The sequence below is a fragment of the Hyperoodon ampullatus genome (genome assembly GCF_949752795.1).
Source record: "Hyperoodon ampullatus genome assembly, chromosome: 3".
Taxonomy (NCBI): Eukaryota; Metazoa; Chordata; class Mammalia; order Artiodactyla; family Ziphiidae; genus Hyperoodon; species Hyperoodon ampullatus.
In genome coordinates, this window is record NC_136916.1 from 148,396,050 (window position 1) to 148,418,622 (window position 22,573).

At 41.7% G+C, this 22,573-nt stretch overlaps 1 protein-coding gene across 1 annotated transcript; it reads right to left on the reverse strand.

The window, feature by feature from the left end:
- Positions 1-17,655: 17,655 nt before the first annotated feature.
- Positions 17,656-20,049, reverse strand: LOC307049653 (disintegrin and metalloproteinase domain-containing protein 20-like; the record flags this gene model as incomplete). Its single annotated transcript, XM_079699181.1, has 1 exon — positions 17,656-20,049. One exon carries the CDS (start codon positions 20,047-20,049, stop codon positions 17,656-17,658), a length of 2,394 nt encoding a protein of 797 aa, XP_079555307.1.
- Positions 20,050-22,573: the final 2,524 nt, after the last annotated feature.

Here is a 22,573-nt window from a genome sequence, read left to right on the forward strand (position 1 = left end):
TTCAGTCATTTATGAATGTCTAGTTTCCACTCAGTCACCAACCATCCAGCTTGCCTTTCTGTGGGTCATTAGAAACCTCAAGGAACACAGAGGTGAAAAGATGATCCCTGCCATAATGAGGCTGGCAATCAAATGGGCATGCAAATGAACCACGGGTAGCTTGGGAAACAGCCCCCTACGTGTGCCATTTGCCAGACTGAGTCAGAGAAAGCCTCAACTGTCAAGTGTTTGAGATGACATAATAGTATAGAGTGCAGGTGACATGACTCACATTTCCCATGCTATCCCTGAAGTCTTTCCATCTGTCCCTCCCTCTTTATTGCCACTGAAATATTCCTGGTTTAATCCCTTATCATCTTTCTATCTATTAAATTTGCCCCTAAGTGTCTCTAGAAAAGAAATTCCTGATCTCCTTCCTGCCTTTAGGCTGATCTAGTTAACACTCATATCTAGGCCCACCGGGTCTAAAACAACACAAACAAACAAAAACCTTAATTATAGGGACTTCCCCGGCAGACCAGTGGTTAAGACTCTGCACTTCCAATGCAGAGGGTGACCGTTCGATCCCTGATGGGGGGGTGGGGGGAAGTGAGATCCCACATGCCATGGGTGTGGCCAAAAAACTTAAAAAACAAAAACAAAACCTTAATTATGAACTCAAGTCTGTCTCCCACACTGCTGACAGTTATCTAAGAGACATAAATAATGATGAGATTCTCTTTTTTTTTTCTGCCTACAATAGTCACTCCAATTTTCTTAGCAAGTAATTGAAGGGCGTTTGTAATATGACTTTGGCCTGCCCTTTCTGCCACTGTTCTTCATTCACTCCATGCTCCATCCTGGAGGAGATATTAACTCCCTGAGTGTTGCATGAACTTCCACACCTTCTAGATGCAGCTTTAGGGATACCAGGTTCTTGAAGCCTCCCTTAGTCCACAGGTAAGATAAATTATTTCCTCTTCAGAGCCCCACTAATCTTTGACTAAAATAGATCACAGAGCTCTATCACACTGTATTGTCGGTTTTGGTGTACAAAGTCATTGTTGTCCAAACAGTATATAAGAAATATGAAAAAAAAGGAGAGTGGAAAGAATAGTTCAGGGTTTGAATTTGAACTTTAAGGTTTTGTTTTGGGTTCTGAGGCTGAGCAAATGTATCAACCCCCTCCCCCAGAGCATCACCTGAACCAGGAAGATTTTAAAGTGATCAGGGTAAGGTTTATTAAAGTAAGACTGCTAATCCCTTCCCTTACCCCTATTTCTCCAATCTTCCCCAACCCCAATCTCTCCAAAAAAGAGACACCTTGCAAACCTGGGGACTGGAGCAGTAAGAAAGGTGGGAAGACTTAGCCTCAGAGGTTAAGTCACACTACACAGTTGCTGGGAGAAAATTATTTAGATTAATGGGAAAGAGTCTGGAGCAGTTGTAGAATACAGGAGAATTTAGGATTGCAGAGATGGTCTTGTGAACAGGGTTGCTTTGGTTTATGAATAGAGTCTCCTTCAGTGCTGTGATTCTTTTGTATTTTATTTTGAATTGTTTGACTTACACATTTTGTTGTATGTTTGTTTGTTTAATTCATCTCTGTGAAGAGACAGAAACATATAGGGCCATAGGATTTATTAGAGAATATATTGTGCAGTGTGCAAAAATTTGTATATGGCATTGCCTCTCACCTTATTCACTTCTTTTGATACTTCAGAACTCATACAGCATCCACGTTAGTCAAGTGTATTAATTCTCCAACTTTTCCTCATATCTTAAATGCCGAGGGAACTGTTCTAAAAGTCCAGACCTTTCCCTACCTTTTCACTACATAAAATGTCACCTTATGGATCTGACTCCAATAAAGATTGGCACTCAGCTGATAGTTAATAATGGATTAAATCATATACATGTATTCTAGGTAATGCCATAGCTAATAATCTGTTATCCTTTTCAGATAAAGCATATATTCAATTTAAGTGAATATAGGTCTTCAGTCTCCCATTTATTCCATCATCCAAATAAGCACTTATTAAGAACCTTGAAATGATCTTGAAGGAGCAAATAAATAGTAAGAATTACAAGTATGCTGGAAGATTTTCATGAAACAAAATTTGGGGCAGTGAGGAATTTGAGCACCTAACAAATAATATATATTCTCACTTTAAGCATCACTACTGTATACCTTAGTACATCTATCTGTTAAATCAAAGTGATATTTGTCATAATTTTACAATTCTCACAAAAAACACAAAATAGTTCATCAGTATGGCTTCTGCTGCTTTCCCATAAATATGACTCAAATCCCACCTGTGTGTTTCTAGTGTTAATAAACAGAAAAATAGTTGACCCAGCCATCTTAACTGTCACGCTTCCATGTGGCAGTTTATAAAAATTTACATCCAGAAAACAAGGCATCTCCACTGTCCATGCCAGTCCCTCAGCACTAGTATGTTCCTGATATCTAGCCAAGTTACATAATCCTCCAGTATCTGCTCTACCATCACTTAACTCATGCAAGTATATGGGAGTGTTGTTATCAAAATCACCAATCTTGAGAGCTTTAATACTGAAGTTAGGTTTTAGAACTATGGCCAGATTTAATGGCTATGTTACAGAAAGATTACTTCATGAATCATCTGGTTTCATAATTGATATCTAGTATATAATTTAATTCACTAAAAATCTTAAAATTTTGGAAGAGCATGATTCCAGACTCATTTTACAGGTGCATAGATTGAGGCTCAGAAAGGTTAAGAAGCTTGCACAATAGTTCACATTTGTACTATTTGTGAACTAGTACAAATGCCCCAACTTGAACTAAACTTCCTATAACATTTGACAATACTGATTATCTCCTTCTTGGAATTCTCTCCTCCCATGGCTTCCATGAATGTTTGGCTCCCATGGATCCTCTCCAACTTTGAGACTTCTTTTTGTCTTCTTCAGCCTTATAAACCTTCAACTGGGATCTTTAGCTCTCTGCCATATTTTTTTTTTTTTTTTTTTGCCGTATGCGGGCCTCTCACCGCTGTGGCCTCTCCCGTTGCGGAGCACAGGCTCCGGACGCGCAGGTCCAGCGGCCATGGCTCACGGGCCCAGCCGCTCCGCGGCATATGGGATCCTCCCAGACCGGGGCATGAACCCACATCCCCTGCATCGGCAGGTGGACTCTCAACCACTGCACCACCAGGGAAGCCCTCTTCCATTTTTTTTTTATTTGCTCCATTGACTCTCAAACTGTAGTGTGCACAGGATCCCCTGGAGTCTTTATCAAAACACAGATTGCTGTGTCCCATCCCCAAGGTTTCTGATTCAGTAGATCTGGAATGGGACCTGAAAAACTGGATTTTCTAACAAGCTTCCAGATGCTGCTGGTGGTGGTGGTGTTCCAGGGACTACACTATGAGAACTATTGCTGTATCCTCTTTTGCTAGGTAAACTCAACTTTCACTTTGGCTTCAAATTTTATCACAGTGTGGGTGACTTCTGGTACATTTCTAGTAGCCTAAATGGTTTTCTAACACCTCAAAGTCAACATTCCACAAAGATCTCCTTTCGGAAGGGGTAAGGAGTCTTTCCCTCCATTCTATCTAATTTCTATGGCTAGAACTAGAGAGTTGGCTACTCAGTTTCCAATTCAGTCCAATTTCAAACCACTTACAATTAGTCCTTGACATTATTCAATTAGGAAATTCACTGTTTTGCCTTTATGGCACATTTCTCCTATGAGAGTGATCATTAACAATCCAGTTATAGAATTATTCATGTAGTTGTTTTATTACTTTTTTTTTTTTTTTTTTGCGGTAGGCGGGCCTCTCACTGTTGTGGCCTCTCCCCTTGCGGAGCACAGGCTCCGGAGCACAGGCTCAGTGGCCATGGCTCACGGGCCTAGCCGCTCTGCGGCATGTGGGATCTTCCCAGACCGGGGCACGAACCCGTGTCCCCTGCATCGGCAGGCGGACTCTCAACCACTGTGCCACCAGGGAAGCCCTGTTTTATTACTTTTTATAGAGTATAGGCTATGGGATGAATGGGACTGTGTCTAACACATTTCTGTCCTCCACGACTTTTTTCACAGTCCTAAACCATAATTCATACTTTTTGGAAAAACAAATGAAATGGCAACTGGAAAGGTGGCAAGAGTTTCCCATACCATGCTATACAGTGAAGAATCTCCCATTAGTGATTCCTAAGCCAAACAAAACTCTGCTCCATAACACTTTGGAGAAAATCAAAGGTAACTCTTCTATACAAAAGTGCTAGAGATCTCTTCTGTACAGATTAGTGAAAGCAAAAAAAATTCAAAGTTAATTGCATTGTCTTGAAGTACACTTACTACCTTGATTAAAAACAAGTTTTCATGAGGTAGAGAAAATCAAGAAAATTCTAACTTTCCAATCACCATGGGACTATAAAGCCCTTGAAAGCTTTCTGAATACTGTCAATTAAGCTAACCAGGGCTTCCTTTTTGAGCAGGTGAATGTGTGCTTTTATGATATAAGTCAATGGTTAAACAGGATTTTATCTATTGAAATTTAAAAACCTTTGCAGGAAAACATACTTAGAAATGTAAAGACAAATCTTTGAATCCAGGGCAAGTAAAGTGTATTTTAATCTGAAGATAAACTTCTTGGAAAGGAAACCATTAAAAAAAATGGCCTATCTGTATGTGTGTTTTAAGTGCTTGAGTGACATCTGTTGCTCCGGTTAAAAAAAAAAAGTCAAATATCATTGTACTATAAAGTTTCCTATACAGCAAAACACAATGCACATCCAATAAAAATAGAACTTGACACCTCAAAAGTAAATCTGATTACTAAAGTACCACTTCAAAATCATTTAACACTTTTTTTAATTTAATTTTTTTCAGTTTTATTGAGATGAATTGACACGTAACATTATATAAGATTAATGTGAACAACATAACAACTGGATATACATATATATTGTGAAATGATTCCCACAATAAATTTAGTTAACATTCATCACCTCATATAGTTACAATATTTTTTCCTTGTGTTGAGAACTTTTAAGATCTATAACACTATTAGTAATACTACTTTGCATAACCCCCCAAATGAAAAAGGGTATCAAAATAGAAATTATAAGTTATGTGGCAAGTAATAAAAAGGAAAAAATTTCATATGAAATCTATTATTTAAGATGACAGAAAATAAATATCTGACTTACAAAAAAGAAAAAAAAACAAGAGAAAGTATAAAGAGAGAATTAGTCAAAAGAAAAGCTAAGATAAAAGAAATGGAAAACAAACAAAACCAGAAGAATGGATCAATAAAAACAAAAGCTGGTTAGTACAAAGAATCAATTAATAGCTTAAGGGAAAAAAATTAATGTTAGGGATGAGGCAGAAAATAAAAACATGTGTAAAAGAAACTAAAAGTGATTACATGAGAATTTCAAGTTATAGTCTATTATAGTAAATAAATTGAACAGCTAGAGAAATTGATGTTTTAGTGATAAAACATAAATGATCATTTAAAAGTTGAACATAACAATTACTATGGAAATTGGAAATTTACCATTAAGAAGAATTAGGCAGTTGGCTGTGACACAGGAGGAAACATTCACGTTAACTGAGCCAAACCATATCTTGCAAATGTCTAGTTCAGGGGCTTCCCTGGTGGCACAGTTGTTAAGAATCCTCCAGCCAATGCAAGGGACATGAATTTAATCCCTGGTCCGGGAAGATCCCACATGCCGGGGAGCAACTAAGCCCGCGCACCACAACTACTGAGCCTGCACTCTAGAGCCCGTGAGCCACAACTACTAAGCCCACGCACCTAGAGCCTGTGCTCCGCAACGAGAAGCCACAGCAATGACAAGCCTGCCACCATAACGAAAGAATAGCCCATGTCGCTGCAAGTAAAGCAACACACAGCAACGAAGACCCAACACAGCCAAAAATTAATTAATTAATTTTTTAGGAATCTAGTGCAAAATTTTATTCCTCCTCTATTAAGATCTTCTTGGGGACTATTATAGAGGTACTTTTACTGGTTCCTTAAAGGAATTTACCATTTCATGGTTTCAAGAGCCTTTTCCCCAACAGTGTATGATCACCGACCTGATATCAACTTCCTTTGCCAGTTGTTTGAAGGTTTCTGGAAGAATTTGAGTTCTTATGGCTTGTCCTTTATGTCCTCCCTAGGTGCAAAGCTTTACTGTTTACATATGTTTGGTATCCCTCAAACAAAAAAGTATCACTTTTTGTGGAGCCCCGGAGTTGATGCCCAGGGAAAATTTAGAAACCCAAGAGGAAGGATTGGAGTCTAGAGTGATAATGAGAAAATAAGGCAAATTTGAAAAGAAGCGTAAATGAGTAAGTAGTTGGTATTAGAATGGACTGATGGGTGGAGAAGCTAGATGTTAAAGGGCAGCTGGAAACTTCTAGGGGATTTCTAAGCAGGGGAGAGATGGGAATACAAGCCACCCCACCCCCTCGCTGTCCCCCAGAACCAGGTGAACAAGGGGTGTCCCATGGGTGGCAGCTGCAAACACCAGCCCACCAGACATAAGAAACTAAGTCACCAGCAGTATGGTGGAGTAAAACTGCCCTCCAGGAGACACTGGTGCACTGGAGTGTAGCAGAGGGAGAGCTTTAAGATAGTGCCCGCCCTCCAAGGTCTCTGAAAAGGATTAGAGTCAACCTGTAGATGAATGTTTAATCAGAGGCCTGCCCCTCAGGTCGCAGTCATAATGATTAGCTAATAGGCTTCCTTCACAGAAAGACCAAGCATTTGGGTCTGTTGCCTTTTGCTGTGTCCTGGGGGTGGTAGCTGTTTAAGAACTCTTTCTCTCTTGGCTACAATCCTGTGGGACCCAAGAGGTTAAGCCCCACTGTCCTCCAGAGCCAGGCAATGTAGAGGTGTCTCCTGGCAGCAGCCACAAATATCTGGGTGCCAGACAGAGGGGTATGAGCTCCTTTCTAGGTGACATCAATTATTACAGTCCCATGGGACAGGAACGCAAACTCCCCTGGCCTCCAGAGCCATGCAGTTAAGATGCATGCCTTTGGCAGCAGCCGCAAAGATCTGGGCAGCAGACGCATGGCATGTAAAAGCTCCCTTCCAGGAGATACTGGTGCTCTGGAGCATGGCAAAGGGAGAGTGCAAAGATGGCACCTGCCAGTCTCTGTCCCTAGGGAGTATTCCAGCAGGCTCCCAGATGTATGTGTTAAATTAGATGCCTGCCCCTCAGGCTGATGCTTTAATATAAGCAGGTGAGCCTCCTTCACTTTATTTATTTAATTTTTTTAAAGTTTTATCTATACAATTTTTATTTTATATTTTTAATTACAATGTTTTCTTCCAATTTTATTGAGATGTAATTGACATACAGCACTGTATAAGTGTACAGCATAATGATGTAACTTACATCATGAAATGATTACCACAATAAGTTTAGTAAACATCCATCCTGTAAAGATACAATATTAAACAATTAGAAAAAATTATATTTTCCTTGTGATGAGACCTCGGGATTTACTCTCTTAACGACTTTCATATATAACACACAGCAGTGTTAGTTATATTTATCTTGTGGTACACTACAATCCTGGATTTACTTATTGTAAAACTGGAAGTTTGTACTTTTTGACTACCTTCATCCCTCCCCACAACCCTGCCTGCGGTAAGCACAAATCTGATCTCGTTTTCTGTGAGTTTGTTTGTTTGTTTGTTTGTTTTGAGGTATAATTGACCAACAACGCTATATTAGTTCCTGGTATATAGCATAGTGATTCCATATTTCTATACATTTCAAAATGATCACCATGATAAGTCTACTTACCATCTGTCACCATGCAAAGACATTACATGATTATTGACTATATACTCCACAGAGTACGTGTCATACCCATGACTCATTAATTCTGTAACTGGAAGTTTCTACCTCTCAATCTCTCCTCACCTGCCTCCCCTCTGGCAACCATCTGTTCTCTGTATCTATGACTATGTTTCTATTTTGTTATGTTTCTTCATTTGTCTTGATTTTTATTTATTTTTATTTTTTATAAATTTATTTATAAACTTTTAATAAATTTATTTTATTTTTATATTTTATAAAATATTTTATTTTATAAAATATTTTATTTTTATAATTTTACTTTTTAAAATTATTTTATTTTTTATAAATTTATTTTATTTTTGGCTGCATTGGGTCTCCATTGCTGTGCGTGGGCTTTCTCTAGTTGCGGCGGGCAGGGGTTACTCTTGGTTGCAGTGCGTGGGCTTCTCATTGCGATGGGTTCTCTTTGTTGCAGAGCATGGGCTCTAGGCACGCGGGCTTCAATAGCTGTGGTGCGCAGGCTCAGTAGTTGTGGCTTGCAGGCTCTAGAGCTCAGGTTCAGTAGTTGTGGTACCCAGGCTTAGTTGCTCCACGGCACGTGGGATCTTCCCGGACCAGGGATCGAACCCATGTCCCCTGCATTGACAGGCGGATTCTTAACCACTGCACCACTAGGGAAGCACTGTCTTGATTTTTAGATTTCACATACAAGTGAAATCATATAGTATTTGTCTTTCTTTGGCTGACTTGTTTCACTAAGCATAATACACTTTAAGCCCATGCATGTTGCCACAAATGACAAGATTTCATTCTTTTTTATGGCTGAGTAATATTTTACTTTATAGATGTATTGTGTGTATATATATATATAATGCATACCACATATATAAAAATACATATATATATATATCACATCTTCTTTGTCTATTCAACTATGGATGGACTCTTAGGTTGCCCCCCTATCTTGGCTATTGTAAAGCTGCAATGAACATTGGGGTACATTTATCTTTTCAAATTAGTATTTTCATTTTCTCTGGATAAGTAACCAGGAAGGGAGGTGCTGGATTGTACGGTAGTTCTGTCTTTCACTTTTTGAGGAACCTCCACACTCTTTTCCATAGTGGCTGCACCAATTTACATTCCCACCAACAGTGCATGAGGGTTCCTTTTTCTCCACATCTTGCCAACACTTGTTATTTGTTGTCTTTTTGATGATAGCCATTCTGACAAGTGTGGAATATCCCTAATGATTAGTGATGCTGTACACCTGAAACTAATAGAATGTTATATGTCAATTATACATCAATACAAATTATTTAAAATGTTCTGGTGCAAGGGGCAACATCATCTTTAAGGAGTTCAGTTGAGTCTCTCATCTGTAGAACAGTTCGATGATACATTGTCACAGACCAGTGTTTGTTAAGAGCTCTGAGGATAATGAGTTCTCCCAAGTAACAGAGGTCGGGGGCTGCACTTAAGAGCCTGAAACTAGGGGACCAGAATTAGCATCAAAATTGCCAATATTGGAGGGGCAGCTGAAGTGATTTACCTTTTACCTAAGGACTTCTGAGGTGATAACAAACAATGTCATTCTAAGACAAACTGATGAGTAGCCAAAGAGAGTGCTGCTTAACATCTATAATCAGAAGAAGGCAAAGTTGGAGGAGCAGGAGACTGAGAATGGTTGCACCAAAAAAAAAAATAGTGATGCCTGCTCAGTTCATGTGGCAAAGCTAATTTTCAAATACAGAATCTGTTGACTAAAGAGATCGCTGTGCTCCTAGGAGGAAGGACATATCAACATCATGACAAATATATAATGTAGGGATTCTCCCAGTCCTTTCCCCAAGAAACCTACAACCATTTCCTTGGGAGACAATATTATAGGGATAGAGAAACAACTAGAATTGAGAAGAAACAACTAGAATTGTGTTCACCGTGGGAAGGTAGACACAAGCATCACCATTAAAGACTAAAAGAGGCAGTAGTGGTTGTACGTTTCACATCTCCATTGAAATCACCAATACAGCCTTTAAAGGAAACTTATTGATCCAAATGAGTGATTATAAACAACCAACTCTCCCAAATATATATAATGTCTTATTGTGGCTGCTATGTCAGATATACTATCATTGCTAGAGGATATTAAAATGGCCTCAGGTGCATAGCATGCAGCTATTGATTTGGTTAACTAGTTAATTTCTATTTGGATCAGAAAAGAGCATCAAAAGAGGGTAGCATTCATGTGGCATGGATAACCATATTTGTATATTTGCCTCCAGGGCCATGTCCACCTTCCTACCTCTGACATATTATCTGAACAGATTTAGACTCTCAGAACATACAGAGGACATCATACTGATTCATTATATCAACAGCATCATGCTGATGGGATCAGGCGAACATGAGTTGGTTAGTTCATTAGAGGTTTTATAAGGAGATATACATTCCAAGGTTAGGAGATAAACCTTACAAAGATTCAGGGACAATTCACATTATTGGAGTATTTAGGGTTACAGTGGTATAGGTAATATTCAGACATACCCCGAGAGTAAAGGCAAATTGCTTCATGGTGCCTTCCCTACCAGAAGGAAGGTGATGGCTGATATATATACTTCTTTGCATTACTGAAGCAAACATTTCACACCTATGAATACGATGCTGGATGATAATGAAGTGGGAACACAAAGCAAGAAAGGGCCTTGCTGTTTTGCTAGCCTATGTAAGCAGAAGCCATAATTTGGGCCATGAAGTCTGGCACAGCTGATGTCTTTGACCCTGTGGGAAACTGGTGGTAGGAGTAAAGATGTGCTGTGGAATCTGTGGCAGGCCCCAAAGGAGAAGCACAACGTAGGCCATAGGGTTTTGAAACAAGGCCATGCCATCTATGTCATGGAGACTATGGAGAAACAGCTCCCATGCGTTAGGGGAACCTGAGCAAAATGAGCTTTTTGTCCATGTGGCCCCATATGAGCACATGTCCTGAATCACTGACTATCAGCTAGGTTTCTTTGGGCCTGGCAATCCATAAAATCAGATGGATCTGGCAGCAATTCACAGAAAACTCAAAATAGAACATCCAATACCAAGCTCATACAAGAGGAGAAGACATGGGTACGTTGTATGAGCGGGTATTTGAAGTCATCATATCATTCACCATGGTTTCACTAGTCACTTCACTCACCTTCCATATATGCCCACATGGGGGTTTTGTTCAGTCAGCTAAATGAGGAATAAAATGCCTGACTTTGGTGTATGGATGGGTAGGCTTGGTATGTGGGTTCAAACCAAACATGGAAGATGACTGCATAATATTCCTTTTCAGGGATGACTCTAAAAAGAGAGAAATAATAAAAAAAATCACATTCTTGGGCAGTTTTATGGTAGTACCTTGGTCGTCTACCTTACGTGGAAGGTCTCCAATTAGACTACTTCAGGTGGCTAAGAGCCTTGTGAGCTGGTCAGGGCCTGAAATAAAAAGGACTAGAGTGTCAGAGAAAAAGGTGTTCTAGGGTAGAGCTATGTGACTGCTCATATAGCTGCAATCAGGAAGTGTGAAGGTTTTCTTTTTTAAGTATAGTTGATTTACAAATATTGTGTTAGTTTCAGTTGTATAGCAAAATGATTCAGATATATATCTCTATATAGCTCTATATGTATCTATCTATCTATCTATCTATCTCTATATGGTGCAGATTATTTTCCATTATAGGTTCTTAGAAGATATTGAATAGAGTTCCCTGTACTATATAGTAAATCCCTTTTGCTTATCTATTTTGTGTACAGCAGTTTGTATCTCTTAATCCCAAACTCCTAATTTATCCCTCCACTCCCTCCCTTCCCCCTTTGGTAACCATACGTTTGTTTTCTATGTCTGCTAGTCTGTTTCTGTTTGGCATATAGATTCATTCGTATTATTTTTTAGACTCCACATGTAAATGATATCATATAATATTTGTCTTTTTTCTGCCTGACTTCACTTAGTATAATATTATCTAGGTCCATCCATGTTGCAGCAAATGGCAATATTTCATTTTTTATGGCTGAGTACTATTCCAGTGTATACACATACCACAGTTGTTTTTTTAAAAAATCTTTTGGCCACACCACACAGCATGTGGGATCTTAGTTCCCCTAACAGGGGTCGAACCCGTGACCCCTGTGCTGGCAGAGCAGAGTCTTAACCCCTGGACCACCGGGGAAGTCACATGTACCATATCTTCTTAAACCAATCATCTGTAGATGGGTATGTGGGTTGTTTCCATGTCTTAGCTATTGTAAATAGGGCTGCTATGAACATTGGGGTACATGTATATTTTTGAATTAGTGTTTTCATTTTTTCCGGATATATACCCAGGAGTGGAATTGCTAAATCTTATGGTAGTTCTATTTTTAGCTTTTGAAGGAACCTCCATACTGTTTTCCATGGTGACTGCACCAATTTACATGCCCAGCAACAGTGTACAAGAGTTCCCTTTCCCCCACATCCTCTCCAGCATTTATCATTTGTAGACTTTTTAATGATGGCCATTCTGACAGTTGTGAGGCAATACCTCACTGTGGTTTTGATTTGCATTTCTCTAATAATTAGCGATGTTGAGCATCTTTTCATGTGCCTGTTGGCCATCTGTATGTCTTCTTTGGAGAAATGTCCATGTAGGTCTTCTTCCCATTTTTGATTGGATTTTTGTAGCACAGCTTCATGCCTATCAAGAAGCTTCCATCCTGGAAAAGGCCCTGAGCAGCCAGGCAGACAAAATGACTCAGCCAATCAACATTAGACAATCTTCACCATTAACCACCATGGAACTGGCACAATGGGCACATGAACAGAGTGGCCATGGTGGCAGAGGTAGTGGCTACACTGAGCTCAATAGCATGAACTGCCACTTGCCAAGAAAGTTAGTCCATGTACTACCGTCTCTAAATGTCCAACTTGCCAACAACAAAGATCATTGCTGAAGTCCTGGAAGTCACTATTCCTCAAGAAGACCTAGCAGCTAACTGGTGGAAAGTCAACTACCATGGGCCCCTTCCAATCTGGAAGGACCAGTGTTTGGTCCTCACAAGAATAGATAGCAATTCTAGATGTGATAAGTAGCCTTTTGTGCCTGCAGAGCCACAGCCAGCACCAGTATTGGGGGCTTGCTTATGAAATGTGTGATCTTTAACCATGGAATCCCACGTGGCTTAGGATGTGAACAGAGATCTCAGCCTTCAGTGAATGAGGTAAAGGAATGGGCCCATCCCAATGGAATCCATTGTTTGCCTCACATCAAATATTCACTGGCAACCACCCGCACACTGCACTGCAATGACCTACTGAAGGCACAGCCGAAACATCAGCTCAGAAACAATATCCTGGAAGGATAGAGTGCCATCCTTCAGGGTACAGTGTGTATGTTCAATCAAAGACTGCTATACGGTACTGTATATCCATTATGAGGAATATATGGGATCGGGAAGCAAGGAGTAGAAGTTAGGTGGCCCTACTTACCATGACTCTTAATGATCCACTGGTGGCTTTTCTGCTTGCCCTCCCAGCAACTGTGTGTTCTCCAGGGCTGTAGGTGGGTCTTGGTCCACAAAGAATGCACCTTTGCCAGGGACACAGCATGAATGCCATGGAACTGCAAGGTACAGTGGCCATCAAGGCCCCTAAGTCATCATATGTCCAAAGACTAGCTTGTGAGAGCAGGAGTCACCATTATGGATGGAGTCATTGACCTGGCGTAGCAGGGGAGTTAAGGCTGCTATTCCTCAGTAGAGGCTTGGAGGATTACCTGTGGAACCCAGGTGATACTCTTGCCAGACTCCTGGAACTCCCTTGCTTGGGCAATGGTAACTGGAATGGACTTGTGCAACAATTTTGACCTGAGAGGTCTCAGACTCCTCGAGGATAAAGATGCAAAAATTTTAAACAAACAATAAAGAGAGTCCCCTGTTTTCCCCGTATGTTCTACTCTTCCCCATCTTCTTTCTCCTTTCTTATACTCATACCCCTTGAGTATCTAAAACTACCACAAGGATTGCAGAAACAGTTCTCAGCAATGGTGTTCTGTTGGTTATTGGGACTCCTCCAAGGGGCAGGATAACAGGAAAGTGCCTCATGCACTCGTCTTGGTTAAAGGTGAAACTGCTGCTAAAGTTAAAATATAGGACAGTTCCTCCAATTCTTCCTCTTACAGAAGCCCTGAGCCTGCTTCAGCTGTGAAGCCACCTGGTCTGCTGTTGTTCTCTGTTATGCCTCAACTCAGTGAAGGCTTTACCCTCTATTGGAATCACAGAAATCCTTAAAAAAAAATAAGTTGGTGCCATTGCTTGGGAGAAGGTGGAAAAATTTCCAGCACTGCCTGGTGGGGTCAAAAACAGAACTGATCAACTGATCTTTGGTGTGGAGGTAAGTTCTCCTTCTCTTCTCATTATTTTTTGTTTGTTTTTGGTTTGTTTGTTTCTTCATAGTTGGAGTTGCGGGGCCATGAATCTCTTGGTCAACCTTTTGTCAGAATGAGGTCAGTAATTTTCTTCTGCTTTCTGGAGAATTTTGGACAAGCAGAGAATTAGGCATTTTTCCTAAGGCAGGTCATGTCCCTCCTTCTACCTCAGACTTCTTTTACCAGGGAAAACTCCTCTTTTACCCAAACTGCTGGTCAGATTTGCTCTAGAAATATGGTCTGCCAGAAAGATCTTTACTCTATTAATTTCTTCTCAAAGTTGCATGGTTTCATTGAGTACGATCTCAAACTGTAGTGGCCCTTTGGTTTCTTGGGCATGTCAGACTTGTGAGTGTGGCACCTTAGAAGAAAGGGCATTAGAATAGCCATCACGCCATGGGCAGTCTACCTCAGTTTGAGGTAGGAGATAGATGGGCCCCTGGGCTGCACAGCTGGTGTTTGTCAAGTGGAGTAAAAGTGAAGCTTTGTTCTCCCCCCAGACACTCCAAGGACAAAGCTAGTGGCAGAAGCTGAGCTCTGCTGAAGTAAAGAGATAAGATGACCACTCCTGAGGTCAAGGAAAACTTCCCTGTCTGCACACGCACAGGAAGGCTCCTTGGGGGTCAAAAAGGGAGGGGTGCCATGCCCTAATAATCTGTGGAGATAGCCCCACGGGCCTCTGTGGTGGGATCCATCTTAGCAAAAAGTTGCACGTGCATGTTGGGGAGGGTCCTAGGGCAGGTCAAGTGTGAAAAAAGCAACAAGATGTTTGACCAAAGGTATACAAAGATCCGGAAGAACCATCCTATATAAGTGATTTAAATCACCTCTTTACTGTCCTCCTCATCATTAGATTAGAGAGGACACCCATAACCTTTCTCTCCTTTCTCTCTGGTTGTGTATTTCTGCCTTGCTTCAGTATTAAATAAACAAACTGTTTCTCCGGGTACTCTCCCACGTATTAAGCTGTGTCTCTAATAATAAACTTTGTACCAGTTTTTGCCTCCTTGAAACATTCTTGCTTTCAAGTGGGGGCAAGAGCCATGGGGACTTTGCTTCTAGCCTCTAGCCCCTGGTGGTCTAGTGGTTAGGATTCCTGACTTTTCACCCAGGCTACCCAAGTTCAATTCCTGGGCAGGGAACGAAGATCCCTCTTCGGGACAGCTCACTGCTGTCTCTCTGAGATCCAGTTGGTACAAAGAAGCCAAGAAAGGAAAGATTTTGAACAGATTCTAATATTCTGTGACCCCTAGTATACAACTTTCACGTTGCTTCTTCCTGTCCCAGAGACCTTGTCTTTCTTTGTCTACCTATGTTTGTGTGTCTCACAACCCCACTCCTTTCTCACCTTCCTCCTGTCCTTACCCCTGTTTCCCTTTCTGCCCCCTTGATTCTCTTCTTCACCTTCTGGTGCTCCTGCTTACCTTTGTTCTGGAACTTCACCCTTTCTTGATATGCCATAGCCCTAGCAATAGGAAAAAAAAATCTTCTAAGGCTATCCCGGAGTGTGTCTGCCCTTATTTGACTGGGAATAATCCAACCACGTTAACTTGGCTGTAATGATTCAGTCTCACATATCTGGCACCAATTAGAAACTGCTTTTAAGGAATACCCATGTTGGACCTTAACACGAGACAGCCACCTTTTAAAAGTATGGCCTATACCTGAAATATCAAATGTTGTTCAGAAACATAAAATAGACTGGAGATCACACTCACCCCCAGGGTAAAACACTTAGGTCAAGATTTTGGAGATAGCCTGGTAACCAAAGAGAAAACATACACAATTGACTGTATGGTACTACAAATTAAACACCTTGAGGGAAACAAAAGGTCCTTCACCAGTGCAAAAAGACCAATAAGGATATGAGTAGATATCAGAAAAATAGAAATAGAGAAAAAAAGCTACAGGGGCCACAGTATTCACCTTTTGGCAAATGGACTGCTAATTAGAAACAAAATCACCCCGCCCACACACCCTGACCCACAGGAAGAAAGATACTTTGTTTTCATCAGGTGCCTTTGGATCAACGAGAAGTAACTATGTTCGTAAATGGTCATCCAACTTCGATTTTAATAGATATTGGTGCAAAGAGCGAATGCAGTAACATATGTTTGACAAGGGTATAGTAAACTGGGTCTCAGACCTGTCAGGGATGAAGATCCAGATTACTCTACTGGATAAGCTCTGTGGACAAGAAATGCTGCTTAAGAGAACTCTATAAAAGTTGGACAAATTAAAATGTCACAGGGTGGCAATCCCACTGATTCTCTACTGCTGCATCCTTCCTCTTCCCTTAGGTAGCTACCCCCATCTGGACTCCATATTTAGAAAGGGATTTGATCCAAGGCCTGAGACATTTTAATAGCACGAATATAACACATCTCACTTATGAGACCTGCTTCAAATACTCTCTGATGAAGCGATTGCTTCCTGTTTCCTTTTATGTAAGTTTTTGTTCCTGTACATATTATACATCAGGCACGCAGTTCCATCCTGTACTTTATAGACAGGCTATGCTTAGGCAATTCCTAGGATTTTAAATGTGAGATGGTATGACATTAATAACTAGGGCCCATAAGAAGTGATAAATCAGTGATCAATGGCTCCTTGTGTGATGGTTTTACAATAAAAGATATCAAATGCCAAAGTCCTTATACTTGGAATACTTCTGTTTTAGCACTACCCAAGATAATAATGAGAATGAAAGAGTCAGCATTTATTAAGTGCCTAACATATTCCAGGCCCTTCTTAGGGCCTTTCTTTGGACCACCACAAAACCCCAGAAAAGTACATTTCATCTCTCAGTGTAACATGTCAGATATAACCTTGATCCTCTGAAAGCCTATGACTTTGGACAAGATCACATACTTAGCAGGTTGTTGAACTACTGTTGATATTCATGCACTTATGACCCCAAATTTTTGATCTTCCTACTGTATCTGTCAAGGTGTCTTTTATGCTATCTTTTATGTTAGGCTTATTTAACACTAGCAAAAACATGAACCAAAAACACAAATCGAGTATGTAATCAACTAAGGGAAAGTCTAATAAACTATTAAACAAGTACATACTGGTTCAAACAAGGAGCGCTACAAGCATATCTGTGAAACTTTAGTATGCACAACATAAATAAGTATAGGTCCTCTTGCTGGTGAATCTAACAGTTCCCACTATCACCTACAGGAGTAGTAATACTATGACCAGATATAAAATATTAAATGCATTTAACCACACAGACCCTTTTTAAATTGCCAAGTCATTTTATTTCAAGATAACAACTTGGGAAGAGTCATAGAATTATGTAAGTAATCCTGTAAGAGTGATTATCGATCATTTCTTCCCGTAAGTGCCAAAGTAATTTTCTCCATTTTGTGTGTTCCAGTTTGTATTTACTTGGGTTCAAGGGATTATTTTTTCCAACAGTTTAGTTTTCGTTTTCCATAATATCTTTTGCATAGTAAAAGGCACCTATAACTGCTGAAAGCAAAAGAAGGAAAAGACGAAGAAGCAGTAGAGCTATTCCTCTGTTTATATTCGTTAGCAGCCTGGCTCGAATACCTATTTCTCTGTCAGGTGGGGGGCCACTATCTACACTGCCACCTGGTCCTCTCTCGCTACAATTTGGTGGTTTCCAACCTTGCTGACAGTGACAATGTCTTTGGTTGTTGCATACCCCTCTGTAATTGCACATCTTGACATCACAGTCAAAACCCATGTCTTGAAAAAAAGTACAATTTTGGTCCTTACAGTATGATCCTGGGCCACATGATGCACCATCCACTACAAGCCCCATTTCTGGTGAGTCTGTCCCAAAGTGGGCATCGTACCCAAAGCAGCTTTCTGGTTTAACATCTTGTACTACCATATGATGAAAGGTAGTGTGCTCCCCACCACCAGGAAGTTCCTTCACGTTAGCACAGTGCAGCATTCCACACAGAACATCATCTTGTTCACATTTTACAGGGTCTCCTCCTCCTCGAAGTAACCTCACACCACAGTTCCCAAATCGGTCACCTATGATATTCAATGTTTTATAGCATGCTGCTGCAGCATCTTTTACTTTATAGCCAAAGAGGGCTTGACACTGCATATCACGGTCACTACAGTTTCCCTTCATACAAACAGCTAATGGTGAACATGGGGTTCCATCCTGGATATAAGTGTCAGCTGGACAAACATGCGTTGTCCCGTTACAGTATTCTGGTAGATCACAAATACCAAGAGTATCTCTGCAAAGAGTTCCAGGTTGAGCATATTTACACTTAAAGCAGCAACTTCCTTCACTGCAATCACTGCCATTGGTGAGGACACAATGGTTCTGACAACACGGATCCCTAGCACAGTCTTTTAAGGTGCCACAGTCACATTCTTCCCTCTGATTTATGATCTTGTCACCACAGCGAGGAGCTACATAAGGAAAATTACTGTATGGTACGTTTGGTATACTCAAACAAGGATCCCACATAGAAACCCGTTGATGCAGTTTGCTATATGTACAATTGCTCATCATATCTAGAAGACCAGGCTCAGGAGCCATGATGCAGTGATTTCTTCGAAAACAGTGACAACCTGGACCATCGTGTACACAGCCCATAACATGACCTATTGCATGTGCTGCAACAGTTGAAGCTAAAAATATGTGATAATTTGAAACAAATACAAACGATGCTCCCCAATTGGGGTTGCATATTCCTTCATGGCTGCTATAATATGAGGATCCAGCGATTTTATGTCCTGTGAAAAGCATTGAAGTATCATGAGGAATTTGTGAATACCATCCCCACAATTTCCATAAACCAAATTCACTTACTGCAGCTACAGCACTAGGCCAACTATATAAATCCATCTTATCCATGCCATCCCATATGCACATAAGACGAATCGAAACCTGAAGGTGAGCCTGGTAGAAAATGCTATGCAATATGTTGTTTATAATCACTACATTCTCTATTATACGTGTATGATTAGGGTTCTGAACAACTAATGAGTTAGAAACTGTGTAGTGAACTTTTAAGTATTTCCTATGCGGCCACCACAAATACACAGGAGCTGCTCTAGGCATCTCAGCAATCATCGCCTCCTCATCTTCTTGATTTGTATCTTTCCTTTCAATCTTACATTTTGCATCCTCTGCTGGTGTTTTTTGCGACACAAGCTGAGAAATCAAATGCTCGAATTTGGAAGAAGCCTCCAGTGGTTTGATTTCGTAAGTGAAGTCATCCACCTGCAGCATGCCACGCAGACCCCCATAGCAGGTGTCCAGTGTGCCCATGGACCCAGGAACCCCCTCCAGGTAGCTAAAGTAGTAACAGTCTCTGGGGATAAAAGGGTAGTCCTCCTGCATGGCACCTTGGTCATTATCGGTGATAACAGGAAAATGCCTGGGCAGCAAGCTCTTCTTGACTCTCATGTGAAGCACGTGTCTTTGGCCACTGAAGCGAACCTTGTAGGAGAGCTGGCCTTGTGTTGCGGCTCCACGCACTCTGTGGGACACCTTCCTGGGGATCACAATTTCAGAGGAAGTGAAGCGCCAACCTGGGGGGTCATGGGAGCAGCAGGTTGGAAACAGGAGTAGACAGAGCAGAAGCAGCCAGAGATCACCTGCCAGGTGGGCCTGGGCCCAGGCAGGCCCCATGAGTGAGGAAGCCTGTGACCAAAGAAATGCACTCCAGCGGGAGGCAGGCAAGACCATCCCTGGAACAGCAACTCCTAAACAGCAGTCTAGTCCTGAGGAGAGCAGAGAGAGGCTGGAGGCTGGGCATGCCCAGAGAGGTGGAGGAGGGAGGGGGAAGCTCTTACATAACAATGGTGTATTCATGAGGGGGAGGGGCTGTGCTAAGTGATCCTGGGGATCCTGGCACAGGGCTCTTAGAGAGGAGGAAACATGGGAGAAATTAGGAAAAATGGAGTGTATACCTTGGGCTGAGTGGTCCCATGGCCTCTTGGAGAAGTCACAGGGGAAGAATCAGTGGGTTTGGTGCAATTTTAAGACAGTGATTGACTTTTTCTTTCTGAAACCAACATGAGACAAGGCTTCAATTTGTAATTAAGAAATTACAAAATGGAGAGGAGAGTGGAAGCTTCTTTCTGTAAGAATTTTGAGGAGAGAATCAGATTCTCTCATACTTTATAAAAATGGAATGTGTTGGGGGTGATTAATGGAACAAAAGAATAAATAGTGTCATGAGTAGAAAAGGTAGGGTGGATAATAATAGTTTCTAATAAAGTTAAACTTACACTTGCCCTACGTCTCAGTGATTCTAGCCATAGGACGTTCCCCACAGCGATTCGTATGTGGATATTCATAGCAACATTATTCACAAGTTTATTCCACAGACTGGAAACAAACCACCAGTACTGAATAGATGAATGGCAAACAAACTGGCATATTCATTCAGTGGGATAATCCTCAGTAAATCTGCACAAGTTTCTGATATGTGTAAGGACATGGATGTATCTATCTCATAGATATTATGATGATAGAAAGAAATCAGACCAAAGAAACTTCATACAGGACTTCATTTGTATGAAGTTCTGGAATAGTCCAGAAAATAATATAGGGGAACAGAATTTAAATCACTGTTTTCCTGACGAGAGGGAATGGAGGGATGGAGGGAACTTTCTGGAGTGATGGGAAACTTCTGAATCTTGATTGGGGTGTGCTCAAGATGAACGTTTGAAATCCTCACCCCCAAGGTGGTGGTATTAGTGGGTGGGGTCTTCGGGAGGCGATTAGTGCTTTTATAAAAGAGGCCTCAGAGAGATCCTTCACCCCTTTTGCCCTGTGTGGTTACGGTGAGAAGGTGTCATTTATGAGCCAGGAAGTGGTTCTCACCAGACATTAAGTTTGCTGGTGCCTTGATCTTGGACTTACTGGCCTCCAGAACTGAGAAATAAAGTTCTCTTATGTATAAGTCACCCAGCCTATGGTGTTTTGCTGCCTTAATATAATATAACATAAAATTGCTCCCTGGAAGTACTGTTGTAGGTAACTGTTACCTGAAATTGTGTGAATGGCGTGGAACTAGAGATTGGAAGAGTTTTGAGCGGAAGACTAGAAAGCCTACAGCGCTGTGGACAGACTCTTGGTGACAGCCTAGAAATAAAAAAGAAAAGTTGTATAGAAGACCCCCAACCTCCTTAGAAAATACCTAAGTAATCTTGAACAGATTGGTAGGATATGGACTGGAAAGGCCATACTAATGAGGCAGAAATGGGGATTATGTTATTGGACAATGGAGGAAAAGCCATTTGTTATCAAGTAGCAAAGAAATTGGCTGGAGTGGGTTTGGCTGGAGTGGGTTTGTGTCCTAGTGTCTTGTGAAATGTACAACTTTAGAGCATAAGTTGGATATTTAGCTGGGGAAACATCTCAGCAAAGTGTTGAACGAGTGGCTGGCTTATTTCCTTTTGTTATAAGCTTCTAGTAAAATGTAGGAAGAGAAAAGTGATTTAAAGATGGAATTATTCAGGGGACGAGGGGAAGATGGCGGAAGAGTAAAACGCAGAGATCACCTTCCTCCCCACAGATACACCAGAAATACATCAACACGTGGAACAGCTCCTACAGAACACCTACTGAACGCTGGCAGAAGACCTCAGACCTCCCAAAAGGCAAGAAACTCCCCACGTACCTGGGCAGGTCAAAAGAAAAAAGAATAAACAGAGACAAAAGGATAGGGACGGGACCTGCACCAGTGGGAGGGAGCTGTGAAGGAGGAAAGGTTTCCACACACTAGGAGCCCCTTCGCGGGCGGAGACTGCGGGTGGCGGAGGGGCGAATCTTCGGAGTTGCGGAGGAGAGCGCAGCAACAGGGGTGCGGAGGGCAAAGCGGAGAGATTCCCGCACAGAGGATCAGTGCCGACCATCACAAACCAGCCCGAGAGGCTTGTCTGCTCACCCGCCGGGGCGGGCGGTGCTGGGAGCTGAGGCTCGGGCTTCGGTTGGAGCTCAGGGAGAAGACTGGGGCTGGCGGCCTGAACACAGCCTGAAGGGGCTAATGCGCCACAGTTAGCCGGGAGGGAATCCAGGAAAAGTCTGGACCTGCCGAAGAGGCAAGAGACATTTTCTTCCCTCTTTGTTTCCTGGTGCGCGAGGAGAGGGGATTAAGAGCGCTGCTTGAAGGAGCTCCAGAGACGGGCGCAAGCCGCGGCCATCAGCGCGGACCACAGACGGGCGTGGGACGCTAAGGCTGCTGCTGCTGCCGCCACCAAGAAGCCTGTGTGTGAGCACAGGTCACTATCCACACACCCCTTCTGGGGAGCCTGTGCAGCCCGCCACTACCAGGGTCCCGGGGTCCGGGGACAACTTCCCCGGGAGAACGCACGGCGCGCCTCAGGCT